This window comes from Prunus dulcis, chromosome 4, assembly GCF_902201215.1.
Source record: "Prunus dulcis chromosome 4, ALMONDv2, whole genome shotgun sequence".
NCBI classification, from domain to species: Eukaryota; Viridiplantae; Streptophyta; class Magnoliopsida; order Rosales; family Rosaceae; genus Prunus; species Prunus dulcis.
In genome coordinates this window covers 10,487,702-10,502,827 of record NC_047653.1, presented here as the reverse complement: position 1 = coordinate 10,502,827, position 15,126 = coordinate 10,487,702, and the positions used below count along the sequence as shown (strand labels likewise).

At 36.6% G+C, this 15,126-nt stretch overlaps 2 protein-coding genes across 3 annotated transcripts; one reads left to right on the top strand and one right to left on the bottom strand.

Moving 5' to 3' along the window:
- Positions 1-1,291: 1,291 nt before the first annotated feature.
- LOC117623744 lies at positions 1,292-7,554 on the bottom strand. The gene is made up of 9 exons (XM_034354702.1): positions 7,072-7,554; positions 6,837-6,953; positions 6,659-6,741; positions 5,427-5,866; positions 4,764-4,930; positions 4,037-4,119; positions 3,519-3,652; positions 2,131-2,436; positions 1,292-1,537 (listed from the first exon to the last, which is right to left on the bottom strand). Exons 1-9 carry the CDS (start codon positions 7,414-7,416, stop codon positions 1,350-1,352), a joined length of 1,863 nt encoding a protein of 620 aa, XP_034210593.1. The 5' UTR covers positions 7,417-7,554; the 3' UTR covers positions 1,292-1,349.
- Positions 7,555-10,262: 2,708 nt separating this feature from the next.
- On the top strand, positions 10,263-13,631 carry LOC117624844 (homogentisate 1,2-dioxygenase). 2 transcript variants are annotated; one of them, XM_034356322.1, is made up of 8 exons: positions 10,263-10,918; positions 11,058-11,137; positions 11,427-11,594; positions 11,760-11,935; positions 12,070-12,139; positions 12,270-12,424; positions 12,597-12,680; positions 13,149-13,631. In XM_034356322.1, exons 1-8 carry the CDS (start codon positions 10,458-10,460, stop codon positions 13,371-13,373), a joined length of 1,419 nt encoding a protein of 472 aa, XP_034212213.1. In that variant the 5' UTR covers positions 10,263-10,457; the 3' UTR covers positions 13,374-13,631. The 2 variants fall into 2 exon arrangements, with proteins under 2 accessions (XP_034212213.1, XP_034212214.1); XM_034356323.1 differs by lacking the exon at positions 13,149-13,631 and adding an exon at positions 12,957-13,142.
- Positions 13,632-15,126: the final 1,495 nt, after the last annotated feature.

Here is a 15,126-nt window from a genome sequence, read left to right as displayed (position 1 = left end):
TCAAAGTCGTCTCAAAACCACTACATTAACTAATTTTCCAAGCAAAAAATGAAATAACAAATAATAAAAAAGTGCATCCATGCATGTATGGCACATTAACACTGCATCAGATATTGATGTTTTGTCCATTAGGTCAGGAGGCTGCAGGACCATCATCTCCAAACTCAAGTGCTTTCTAGCTTGTGACCCAAGTCTGCCTTCTTACCCACAACTATCATCACCACATTGGAGAGAATGAACGAGTATGAGATTCACTAGCTCCTATCCAGTCTGAATCATATGATTTTACAAATATTGGATTACGCATTGTACATTCCCTATCATCACCGAGAAACAACGTACCCTCTATATTCATAGGAGTTGTCTCATCTCAACCACCCCTCTTGATTTACTATTTGTATGCACAAAATGTTTTCAAGAATATAAAGCAAGAAAAAAAAAAAAGGCTTATTACCACAAAACATTCCTAAGGTTTACGAAACTATCAGATTGCATCCTTAATGTTTTTTTTGTGTCATTCGTGGTCCTCAAGGTTAGTATGTGTGATCACAAACAGTCCATGTCGTTAGGTTCCGTAAAAAACTCTATTAGTTTGCTGACGTGGCATATATATATATATATATCACAAAACATCCCTAAGGTTCACGCACCTATCACAAATGATCCCTGGCAATTTTTTTAATTTTTAAATTTAAAATTCATAAATTTTTGGTTTTTTTTAATTTTTTTTATATGAATTTTAAATTATTTAAAGATATATATTATATTTTAAATACATGTGACACTATATTATTGTAGATGTGGACTCCATATATACGCCACATCAACAAACTAATGGAGTTTTAAACAAATAATTTAAAATTCATAAAATTAAAAAACTAAGAGTTTAGAGTTCATAAATGGTCCTCAAGATTAAAATCCTTCTATAAATGATTTTTTCATTTATAAATAATTTAAAAAAGAAAACCAAAATTTTAAATTAAAAAATTTCGTAAGAACCATTTGTGATAGGTGCGTTAACCTTAAGAATGTTTTGTGATATATATCTGTCATGACTCATATCAACAAATTAAAGGAGTTTTTTATGGAACCTAACGGCAATGATCATTTGTGATCGCACATAATAACCTTGAGGACTACGAGTGACACAAAAAAATATTACGGATGCAATTTGATAGTTTCGTAAATCTTAGGGACGTTTTGTGATATTAAGCTAAAAATATATATTGTCCTAGTCCTACAGAAGATATTAGAACATTATGTTTCGGAACCCAATTTTGATTGCTTGAAATGCAGGGAAACAAAGAAAAAATTGTTTAACAATATGATCAAAATTTGATTGGACAAACTCATCTAGTTCTTTGTTTAAAGTTTGAATAGATTCGAACCGAATTTTGAACGTGTGTCTGCAAAAACATGAGCAAGTCCCTCTCATTTTCTTTCCCTAAGCAGGCATAAGCATCCACAAAGTAATCAAACTCTGGCCCATATATATGCACCACACATGCTGCTTTGTAAGCTAAGAGCTGCAAATCACCTGTTTAAAAAATAAGTGTAAAAAGAAGATTTATATTTTTCAGCTATTCTGGCTAAACCAATGCAATAGAAAAATATAAATAAAAACTCTGCCATTCAAATCTGAAGATATTCATCGTCTACGTATTCTCAATGGAATTTTAATAATTAGAATCCTTTGCACAAAGAAGTTAACATAATAATAAATAAATAAATAAAGAATTCTTGCTAAAGGTTGTATTCTTCTAGGTGAGATAATTGTACACACTCAATAAAACTAGAAGACTATTTAGATGGATGCAGCTCCTAGAGATAAAGTCAAGCACGAGTCCATCAGGGTCTGAATTATACATTAACCAAGTCCAGATTTTGCTTATGTATACTCTAATTTAACACTAAATCCTTAAATGGCACATTAACAAGATCCAATCACCCAGCCACCACCCCAGTGAAGAGTAAGGGCAGAGTGTAAGGTTTAAGGTTTCAATCCACAACCTTCAAAATCACCCTTCTATTTAGGGGAAAAAAACTACTAACTCAAACAAGTTTAGAAATGAAATCATGGCACAAGTAGAGAAACTGGGACAGCTTCTCGATTGAATTAAAAATAGATACCTGCTGCAATCTCTGAGGCCAGTATGTTATGGCTGAAATGACGTGTACACCACCATCTGCAGCGAAGTCTCCAACTCTCCCCAGATTTCCCCTCTATAAACAATTTGGGGGTCTTGTTGAAACAAACGGAGTAGCGGTCTTTATGTCCTTTTTCATTTCCATTCAGACACACAGACATTCGGTCCTCTTCATACTGAGAAAGCTTTAAGAAACATAAAGCAAACTCTCTCCATGTGTTGTAGTCTGCATAGGTGGCATCTAAATGCAAAGCTATCATTTCCAGTAGGGACTCAGAACTATATTCTTCTGCAAAACATCAGAAGAGAGCAACAAGAGAGAATTTATAGCTTGAAAAATTAAAACTTGCAGTTTAAATTCCTGTTAGCTAAAAGAATTTCCAAACTATAACTGCTTTTACATCTATTTTATTTCTGAAAATCTAATATTTTCATTAATAGTTTCTCCTCATAAATTGTAGTTTGTGCAAGTTTCAAAATGAAATTAATCACGAAGTTAGAGATTAGTAACTTTAAAAATAAAAATAAAAACAAAACAAAACAAAAGGACTATATTCAAAGGAAGGGGATGTGTAATGCCCAAGTTATTAAAATCATATAGCCCAAAAACCAAAGAGATAGAGAGACAAAAGATTCCGAGGAATTTAGGAAACAGAACCAAGTTTACTGCCCGTGACCAAAATACCAATTTTGCACTTCCATCTGAGATTTTACAACCTTGAAAACTTGGAAAGAACAAAAACCTCATAAGAATGATTAGAAACCAAAACTTAATCTGACAACCAAGGAAACATTCATTATATCAATAATGGAGAAGTTAGTACATTGGGAATTCAGGTCATACACATCAGATTAGAAAACTTGGTTTCATTTCCTAGAATTTGGTTCTCAAAAAGGATTTTATCAATTGAAACCACAATAAAAACTTATATATTTTCTACACACCAAAAAAAAAATAAAAAATAAAAAAAAAAATATATATATATATATATATATATATATTTCACAAGTAGAAAGCAGAAATTCAAAGGCTATAGGGTCATGACATTTCTTAAAGTAAGATAACAAAATTTCCGAACACATAGAGACTAGGGGTTTGTAAACTTAAACAAGGCATTGCTAAACAGGCACTTTCAGAAGGTTTAGAAGATAGAAATTGGTCAATGCTCCATTAACTGAGATTAAAGAGAGCCAAAGAATTTATAAGATCACTACTCATATCTTTAGTAATCACATGAACGAGAAATATCTATTGTAACCACGTGAAGGCGAAATTCTCAGTATGTAGTGTTAACTATCTGTCTGTTTGCAAGAATGATGGATTTACTCTCATAGATTATGTATAGGATCGAATTGCGAAAAATCGTGTACCACTTTGATGCAGGAGAACAAGCTTTGCCAATGAATCACAACAGGTTGGATCATTCTTTAAGATATCCTCAAAACAAGTAGAAAGCAGAGCGCTGTTGTAACGATCAAATTGCTCCAGAAGACTAGCCCTTAATCTGCCAAACACGTATGCATTACAGCTTTATTACCACTTGATAGGTAAGCATTAATTAACTAAAGTAGCAAAATTTCTATCTCACAAGCATAACTACCAAAGTTAAGCAAGTATTCGGTTTATTGGAATGGACCTTGGAATAGAATGCACATTCCCCCCAAAACACAAAGCAGGAATGATCATCCTATAAAATTTCATTCCCTTAAAAGCATGAAGAAACTACCATTTACCTTTTACCCCATAATTTTTTGGATCGATCTAGTAACATTCTCTTTCCTAAGCAGACTATTATTAATTTTCATTCATGTATTGTGTTTTCTAACTTCTCTATTGAATTCACTCTCACAATCAGACATAAGAACAAATTTGGCAAAGGAATCAGTACCGAATATGCAGAGCTGTGTTTGAGTTACAACAGTAGTCAAGCTCATTTAGGGCCTCTTTAACTTGACCTCCAATCAGCAACAGCTGCCACAAAAAGAAAAGGCCTAAGAAGAGAGTACTTGAGTTCTGGTGGGGTACCATAAGCTATAACTATATCAGGTGGTGTAGTGGTGAATGCTCTTTTAATTCCTCTTGTTTTTGATATATTTTCTAAGAGAAGCCTTGATGCAGGAGCATCTACGAAGCTCTCTAAGATTACTTAGGCCCGTCAGTCAATTGGGCTAGGGTTCTATTTACTTTAAATTATTAGTTACTTCTTTTGTTTTCCTATTCTTACTAGGATTTGGTTTAATTTCCTGTTTAAGTTTTTACTTTCCTGTGTCAATTAGGTTTTCTATATTCTAGTATAAATAGGCTATTAAGAGACTCTTGTATTCAGTTTTGTTGATGAATATAATTTCAGACGTTAGTCTATAGAGTTTCTGTTGGGATTTTGCCCTAGAACTCAATTATCTTCGTTCCAACTTCGATTCTACTGCTTTATCCTTCTATTCTCTGTATTTTGGGTATGTTTGGGTCGCTGGACAGCAGCTTATAGCCGCTGCCCTGCATCAAGCCTCCTTACTAGATAAATTCTAACAGGGTAACCATAAAGTTGGCAACTACATTTATACAATATCATACTAAGATTAAGATAATGTTCTTTCTTCACTAAAACAAATGTTCACCTGTATCAAAGGATGCAAGGCCACCAATACCGGAGGTGTGGAGTGAAGAGCAAGCCGTAAGTACTTCACTGCAACGTTATAATAGTCATTAAACAAATACATGAAGTCCTCATGATTATCTGTAGCGTCTGGCAATCGTATGGGCAGTAACAGTGACTCCAAGCCCTCTGAAAAAATGGATGATAAATCCAGTATAATTATATATGTCCATAAAATAATAACGACAGACTTAGGAAGCTAATAAAAACCTAGGAAAATATGGAGAGACTACAGACACTGTCATACACACACAATAGACTTGGGTTGGTTGTCCCCTCAATGCATTCTGGTTATCTTTCTGTTGAAATTAAGATTTTCAAAGAGAAGTTACTACAACCGGTTTCTTATCCGTTAGTTGTAGTCAAGACTAGCACACTACAGATTGAATACACTTTATTGGACCATGCAAAAGTAAACTTAAATTATCTGAAATGACATTATAACAGTTATTGGTTCCCCTCAAAATGGCTAGTGCTGTTTTAAAAAACTCATCATCCTGCACATGGATGATCTAGGGAACAAAGGGTGTCCTTCCTTACACAAAGAAAGAAATACAATAATTAAAAGCCTAACATATAAAAGAATATTACTTCAATGACAATATGCAGGAAATTCAGGACTCACCAAGGGCTGAGAAAATGGGAGCATACTGCATTTGGCCACCATCATTACATAAAGAAGCTTCATTTTCTGTATTTTCAGCAGAGTCGGGATAGAAATTTTGGGTCTCAAAGTTCGGTTGAGAGTTTTCTATCTCCATCTCATCAACCGTCACAGAGAGTTCTCTATGCAAGCCACTGTCAGCATCATTAGATAATACTTTATCCTTCATGATAGATGTGTCTGAACCACATTGAAAGGCAGTACCAGCCTTGTGAGTGTCAACTGCATAATGCCCCTCTGAGTACGGAAGTAGTTCATCTGATTGCCTAGCGCTGTAAAATTGGTCAGACTCTGTCCACTGCATCTCTTTTGGGAGAGTGGAATACCACAATTGCTGGAATGTCAATGCCACAATCATCATTAAAAGTGGGTCCTTTCCAAACTCTTTTAATTGCATGACACTGGGAAAAAAAGCAAGCATAAATGATTTAGACGATGTCTTGCAAATGATATCTCCTTAAAGACGCCATATTTGCAGTCTAAATGAGATGGCTAAAAAGGAAAAGGGGTAATTTTGACATTCAAACAGAAGATTGAAACACATTTCCACTAACCAACAAGTGAATTCTGTCCTTCATTAGTTAGGGTCTATCCTCACCTCAGGCAAACAAAAATGGCAGAGAAGTTGTACCCTATAGAAAATATCAAGGACATGCAAACTATCTGAAATGCAGACACGTGAAATGCAAAGAGACAGAACATGGACACCGAGACAGAAAAATTCTAGAAACAGAACATGACATAGTGGGGACATGAAACAAATTATACATGTACACAGCCAGTGCTCCCTATTTATCTAACAGTTTCTACATTTATGATTATAAAAAAAAAAACTAGAGACGTGATTTATTTTTAGTGGGTGTTACCAAAGTGGTCACGGTTAACTGATCAGGAATTCTTTCATAAAGGAAAGAACTCAATGGATCAATTTCTAAAATTTGGACACCCACAGACACATTAGCCAAAGGAAAGAGGAGCAGCATAAGTCAAATGGATGGATGATATCCCAGATAAGATAACCCCCAAAAGAATAAAAACACACTAGCAAAAAACTAGATTTCTCCAAAGATGTTACACTTATATGTCATGGGCAAGCAAAACAGCAGCCAACAGGACAAGGCATTAAATAGCACATCAGTTGCTACCGTATCCAGAAAGCTACCAAGTAGAGCAAATATAAGCATCATACATACCCCAGGGCATCCTGATGGGCATCATGAAGTTTCCCTTGTGTAAGCCACAACAAAATGCGCTCCACTTGAACCGCATATGTGTACTGCTCAAAAGCAAAATAGGATATGGATAATCATATAAACATATTCAGAAATTAAGTGTATAAGACAGGTAGAGCATAGTGAAAATAAACCATACCTCAAAGGACTGAACTGACCCAACGCCATTCCTGCTCTCCCAAACTTCATAAACATCCTTAACCCTATATTCCTTGGAATATTCACTTCCCAATTGCTCAAGCATCTCCATCAAAACCTTTAACCCATTAGCAAAAACCAACAATAAAGATCACATTGTTAAAGGGTTATCCTCAAAACAATCAAATTGTTCAATTTCAACTCCAATTGAGACCCAGAAGGCTTAAACTCATTACCCAATACTTGAACCTGTTGTTCACTGGCGACCTGTCCTTGCGCCCACTTTTCAACAACACGCTCAGGACCCCGCTGGCTTCGACCCAGTTGTGCTGTTTTACGAGCTTGCGCAAGAGCTTGTTGAGTCTGGTTCGATGCTCGGCTCTCGGCCTCGCGGAGCCGACGCCGAGGAGGTAGGAGGGCTTGCTCAAGGACAAAACGATTCGTTTTAGAAGCTTTAGAATGTGTGGAGGTATTGCGGTATGAGCTTCTTCGTCGTCTGTGAGCTTTCTTTTGCGGTTGTTTTGTTTGCTTGGTTTGATTGGAGTGTCGTGTTCCGCTTCTGGTGAGGAAGGTTCGGCCATGGCAGGGCACCTGCAGATTGAGAGAGCCAAACTCCCAAGTATTTTTCCGAAGTCAGGGTTTTGGGTTTTTCAGATTCGGAATATTGATTATAGTCAAACCGAATATGATGGCGCTTAATTTCTGCCTTTGTTTAATTTTTACAGAGTTTAGTTTTTTTACAAACCTAGTTTGAATGAGTTATATTTTTTTTTTATAAATATAATTAAATAATTTATAACAAATATATTGGTACTCTTCTTTAACAGAAAATTATATAAATGCCTCATTTGTTAATTCACTTGGATTTGATTAAAGTTGTTATGAGTCTCACCTCTTCTAGGTGTGACTTGTAAGACATAATACATGAGATTTGTAAGACATAATATGTAACTATTGTTCAATTACAGCACACCAAACACTGATCATGATTCTTGTTTATTTTAATAAAAGTAGTATAATTCAGTTTTATCCACCGAACGTGGTCAAAATAATAATTAAAAAAATTAATAGTAAAATCATTGATATTTACTATTCAAAAAATACTTTTTCAACATGAATTTCAATAAAAACCTAAACTTGATCATTTAAGAGTAAGGGAGCTTGTGATATGCATGGATAAAAGATCTATCTAGAATTTTCGATGTAATTTATTTTTAAAACATAAAAAGAAAAAATAGCTGAGTAATATAATATTTGAAAAGAAGCAACAAAATGCTCCTAACTTTTTGGATAGGATTGCTTCAAAATTATTACTAATTCCAAGTAAAAATCTTATAATGAAGTTGATTTCAACCACACAATCAAATTTTCGACAAGACAACCAAACTACCAAGTTCAAAAAGAGAACAAATTCAACAAGCCCAAACATGCAAAAAAAAAAAATCCAAGAAGAACCTAACCAACAATCTCTTAGTTGATTAATAATTTTTTTTTAAACATTTTTGGTTTGAAAATAACCTAATTTAGAAGTTGCCCCTCCACTCCTGTTTCATAAAAGAAAAAAGAAAATCTAATTTTGTTATTTCCTTTATTTTTTATTTGGTTTTTTAAGAGCTATGGTCCCTGAACTTTGTAACTACTTGAGCTTTAGTCCCTCAGCTTTCAAAATAGCTTCCACAATCCCTCAACTCCACTTTTATTTGTAACAAAAGTCCCTGACTAATTCTGTTACTTTTCTCCCTCAAAATAAGGGGCAAATTGATCATTTTAAGTTTTTAGGAAGAAACCTCCAGCCATCAACCCACCCTAAATTGCACTTAAATCGTCCCAATTCGCATTCGAATTCTGTTGAGTGTTAAATTTGGACAGGTGATTTCACCACACCATATAAGAAAATATTACAAAGATAAATATGTTAGAGCTTCATAACTAGAGCTTGCACAAAATATCATCTATAGCACTGTTTGAACAAAATTTTCTTGGGAGAATATTTGCAAAAGATTCTTCACCATTCGAGCTTCCTTCTCTCTCTTCTTCCTCTATTCTTGCGAAAAAGGTTGGAGTAAATAGACCAAACCTGGGGGGTGTTGGCTAAAGGCCCTCTGATGCCTAAGTCAGTTAGATAATCTTTAGGAAGATAAGAAAATAACAGAGAAAGTCAGAGTTTACTCTACGGTACGAGAGAACCAGGTGACCGGAGCCAAGTGTGCGGCTGGAGTCGTGTGTGAAAGAGAGAGTGGGCAGCGAGAGAGAGAGAGAGAGAGGAATTTGTGTAGGGTTTCAGAATTACCTCATGTATTTAGTGTAGCCATGTATTTATAGTGCTCTTGCCTTCTGAGGTTTTTCAGAGAATAATTCCCACATAGAAGGGAATTATTCTATCCCTTAAATGGAGAGATTGGATTACTTAGAAATTTAATGAAGATCAAATCCCTAATTTATGGTATTATTCCTATCTTAAGTTTAAATGATTGACCAATTAAATGGAGCACAATTGTTGACTTAAGAAATATTCCCATCGTCCACGTAGCGCCTCATGATTGATTGTCTAAATATTTGTTTCCACAAGCACCATCATACAAAACCATATTCAAGCATTATAAATTCATGACTATGATATCATCCATAATAAAGTAAATAAATAAGATAAATAGCAGACCTATGCTCTAAATATCTGTTCTGGAAATCTCCATTTTTAACACTTTTGAAAACTCAAATCTATACACCATGGTGGGGAGATCTCCATTTCATTTTGGCATTTTAATAGCTATGGTATTCACATTAGAGGCTACTTACTTACTAAACAGCTTTGACCAAACATGTGGAAAGCATACATATGAAACTATGAATCTTGCCTCAGATAGGCTCAGCCAATTAAACACTAGACACGATTAAATTAGAGCAAATTAAGAAGTTAAACTAATCGTCATAACATAAAATAAAGAAGAATAGGATTCAAACCTCTTTGTCAACTAGCTTGGACTTGTTCAAAGAACCTAGTGAGCGCAAACGGCTTGAGCTTGGGCTGGTTCATGAAGAAGAGCACGAGCAGACGGGTCAAGAATCAAAACTCCACCATCTTCTTCAGCTTAACGACGCAACCATATCCTTTAGGTTGGAGGTTGAGTTTACTTTCTTTTCTTTTTTTTTAAAATTGTTTAATTTTTAAATTTAAATTCATTTAAGAAAATGACTAGATACTTAAAAGTACTAATGTGCCCCTCATTTTGATTGAAAAAAGTAACAGAAGTTAGTCAAAGCACTTTGTTACATACGGATGTGGAGTTGAGGGACTGTGGAAGCCATTTTGAAAGTCCTGAGGGACTAAGCGTTGAGGGACTGTGGAAGCCATTTTGAAAGTCCTGAGGGACTAAGCTCAAGCAGGTGCAAAGTTCAGGGACCACAGCTGCTAACAAACTAATTTTATTTTGTCCTAACATTGGCAATGATCCATGAATATAGCTCTCCAAAAAATCCTTTCCCACTTCCCAATACGACTCTCCAACTGATGATGAGCATGTCACGTCATCACCAGCTTTCTCCTCTTTCCCCAATCCAAAGATTTCTCTTGTCTTATATAATTGCAAGAAATCTCAACGCCAGCTGAAAATCAAACCCCACAATGGATGATCATCAGCAACCGGTCATCAAAACCAACGGCCCAGATTCATCCTCGTCCTCCTTCTCCGACCTCCAGTACCAGTCGGGCTTCCAGAACCACTTCTCCTCCGAAGCTCTCCCCGGAGCTCTCCCCCACGGCCAGAGCAGCCCTCTCCTCTGCCCGTACGGCCTCTACGCCGAGCAAATCTCCGGCACCTCCTTCACTTCCCCTCGCAAGCTCAACCACCGGACATGGCTTTATCGCGTCAAGCCTTCAGTGACCCACGAGCCCTTCAAGCCGCTCGAGTCGAGCCACAGGAAGCTCGTCTCCGAGTTCACCGACTCGAACAGCTCCACCACGCCGACCCAGCTCCGGTGGAAGCCGGTTGATATACCCGAGACCCCCACAGACTTCGTTGAAGGGCTTTACACTGTGTGTGGTGCTGGGAGCTCGTTCCTCCGCCATGGTTTTGCTATTCACATGTAATTGGTACTCTTTGCTTTGCTACCCAAGTAGAGAACATGTGTATAAGCTTGTAAAGGTGGAATTTTTTATATTCATTTTTTGATCATTGATGGGAAGACTGAGGCTTTTTGTTTTTGTTTTGTTTGATTATGTTAGGTACACTGCCAACAAATCGATGGATAATTGTGCATTTTGCAATGCTGATGGTGACTTCTTGATAGTTCCACAAACTGGAAGTAAGTGATTGGTTAATGATAATTGTTAAACTGCAATTCATAATTAATTTCTTTCACTATTGGGGTGCTTAGACTTTGATGTGGTTCTGTGCATTTTATTGTTCATGAATTATTTTTTCTGAAGGATTTGCTTCTTTTTTTTTCTCTTCCTTTTTTGAAGTTTAATATGTGTTAATTCTATTTGAAAACTGATTTGATGGTCTTAGTTAATGGTCATTTTTCTGAGACTAAATTTGGGCTGTGTAATGATCAAAGACTTTCTTTATTATGCTCTATTCTGGTTGTGCAGGGCTCTGGATCACTACCGAATGCGGAAAATTGCAAATTTCTCCTGGTGAAATTGCTGTATTACCTCAAGGATTTCGTTTTGCAGTTGATCTGCCTGATGGCCCTTCACGTGGCTATGTGGCCGAGGTTTTCGGCACCCATTTTCAACTCCCTGATCTTGGACCAATAGGTAGGTACACCCTATGTCTTCATCTCCTTTTGTTCCAGTTGTCAGCAGTAAATGTATGAAGTGTAGAATAACTGTTTATAAAACTCAAACCATGTGATCTTGGCTACTATATTGAGTGTTTTCATTACCTGTAGGCAGTGAGACTGTAATTTTGAATACATGTAGGAGCTAATGGTCTTGCTGCTCCAAGGGATTTTCTTGTTCCCACAGCATGGTTCGAAGATAGTTACCGTCCAGGCTACGTTATTATACAGAAATTTGGTGGGGAACTTTTTACTGCAAAGCAAGAATTCTCTCCCTTCAATGTAGTTGCTTGGCATGGCAATTATGCTCCATATAAGGTGGGTGATATTGTTACTGTTGCCTTTTTGCTCATGTGTTTAGTGTTGTTGCTCCCTTTTCTTTCTGTTTTGTTAATTATCATCTTTTGACTCAGGGGACCTGATTTGTAAAAAAATTCGTTATTTGCTTGCAGTATGATCTGACTACATTCTGCCCTTTCAACACTGTTTTATTTGATCATGGTGATCCATCAATCAATACAGGTAATATATAATGTGGCACTTCCTTTTTGTTTTTAATTTTTCCCAAACATTTTCTTTGAAAGATAATAATTTGAATTGTTAATAAAAATCTGTTAGTTATCGTGGCTGATCTTGTGCAATTATGATGCAGTTTTGACAGCACCAACTGATAAACCTGGTGTTGCATTACTTGATTTTGTTATTTTCCCTCCGCGATGGTTGGTTGCCGAACATACATTCCGACCTCCATACTACCATCGTAATTGTATGAGCGAATTTATGGGCCTTATTTACGGAGGATATGAGGTAATACCATGAAAATGTTGACTACTAAGTATCTTAAATATAAAATTTGCTCATTTCACTGTAAGTGTTTGAAGGAGCTCTACTGAACTTCTTTCGAACTGAATTAGGGTTTGAGGGTCATCTGTATGTTAGACTCAGCACAAAAAAGTTAATACGTATTATTGTTTTGCAGGCGAAAGCTGATGGGTTTCTTCCAGGCGGTGCAAGCCTTCATAGCTGCATGACTCCCCATGGTCCTGATACCAAAACATATGAGGTATGCCTTTTTTATGCAACACAATAATACATAAAAGATGCTATTTATTTTCCATGTTTCAATTTTGAGCACATAGCTTAGTCTGTTATACTGTCCTCACTCCATTTTTTGAATCATAAAGTGGAGATGTCAGTTCCACCATGGATGAGAAATTATGGATGGTTCATACTTATATTCTTTTGATTGATGCACAGACAAAAATTACAATATATTTTGGTTGATTACATTTCATGACTGGTTGTGTTCTCATGAAGTGTTCCCACCTTTCTTCTACAGTAGGTTAATGCTTCGAAGTATTATGAAACGAAAGGCTAAATGTTCACTTAACTGATATGGTTGACAGGTTTTTTATTTTTCTGTTCCTTTCTAAGCTAATGGACTGGCTTCACACTTGTTTAGTTGGACAACACCCTTAAGTGTTCAATGATCAGTCCTTGTTTAACACCATAATATATGTTGGATTGACAGGCTACCATTGCACGTGGAAATGAAGCAGGACCATCTAGAATTAGTGATACTTTGGCATTCATGTTTGAATCTTGTTTGATCCCCAGAATATGCCCATGGGCTCTTGAGTCTCCCTTCATCGACCGTGATTATTACCAGTGTTGGATTGGTCTGAGATCACATTTCACACGCGAAGGGGCAATTGCTAAAGATGGAGATATCCAGAATGGGGAGAGAGAGGATTAGGGTGGAGACGGACGGGACAATGTAGACAGATGGAAACACTAAAGCGCCTATACAAAGACTGTAAACAAACACATAAACCTTACTTTGTACATAGTACAATATAGCATGAGTATGAGTGTAACCAATAACATGCTTATTTCTCTCAACTTTTGTATTGAAGCCTTTAATACGATTGGGGCTTCTATCAAGTTTAGGAGATGTGAATAGATGTGGAAAATAGCACGTGGCAATTGATTGGGTTGAGATTTTAGATTGAAATTCCGTCTTAAAATGCCGTCTAAACTTGCATAATTTTGAAATCACAAAACAGTGAAACCTTGATAAAGAAGCCACCATAACCATTAGAACTACCGTCATTGACGCCGCTACCACGGGGACGGGCAGGACTTCCATATGGTGGGGTGTATGGGCTGTAGCCGAATCCCCTTATTAGCACCAGCTATACTAAAAACTTGGTTTATCACTGCCACTGCTACTGCTACTATTGTTGTAATTGTTTTCTGTTGTGCAAAAACATTCTAAGACCTTGTCGTTGATGGACTACACAACTATCACACACAAGTCACACAAAGATAAAACACACATGAAACCACAAAGTAAGCACACACAGAGCACACAAATTTATAGAGGTTCAGCGTTATGCCTACTTCCGCTTGGTGATTCTTGAGAAATTCACTAGTATGAAGAACCCCCTTTGATCTCTTGCAAACCCTAGCTTTTTTTTCTCTCACCCTTGACTTAAATCAAATTTGATGCCTTAACTTTCTCATGTTACAATAACCTAGTGCTAAAGTGATTATTTATATGCCATAGGGCTATAGTACAATTATAGAAGGAATAGGAAACTTAAAGGACTTCAAAACTAGGAGAAAATCTCTCCAGATTTGCGAGGGATATGCGTTGGATTCGCTTGTCCTACTCGAGCGCGACTCATGCCGCTCTAGTCCCTATGTCTGCTCGAGTGAGCCCTCGAGTGCTTGGGTCTGGCCAAGAAGTACCGCTCTGCCGCTTGAGTGCCTGTAGTTTCTGCTTGAGCAGCAGAGCCCAGTCAAACTGTTGTAGCTCTTTTGACTGTATGTTTCCTTCACTCCTCCGCATTTTTAAGTGAGCCAAACATCAACACTTTCACCACCACCGTCACCTCCATCGTTACCACTGTTGCCACCACCATCGTTACTAGCATTGCCATTATCTCACTCATGTTTATAAATTGATATTTCTAGAAAGAAAAATTAGAATTCCATAGAAATTCCATAGCTGATTTGATTGAAAGAAAAAAAATTCAATATGAAAACTTGCAAATCCTAGGACTTTGATGGTTCTTAAAATCCACAACTTTTAAAAACCTTGGTGATTACCTCATCCAAACACTACGAATTTTTATTTTTCGCTTTTTTTAGTCTTATGAAAAACTTGATCAAGCCAACGGGGTCTAGCCCAACTAGTGGTCTCATGTCTGAATCCCATAGCGCCGTGGTAGTGTTTGTGTGAGAAACTCCATTTTCCTGAAATTTAGACTATCATTTGTACTAAAAATAACACTTATCAAGTGCTTAATTAGACTCTTGATGATAAAGGACCTAAATTGATTGGCCCTTCCCTTCTATCTCATTTGGGTCGAACGGTGGTGGTGTAGAAGATCCATAAATTGTTTATTTTTTTCTCCAATGGACAGAAAGACCCAAATGTTTGGTCTGGGGCCTTCTCTCTGTTCCGTCTGGAGCTCACCATTTGGGTTATGAGTTAAACCCAA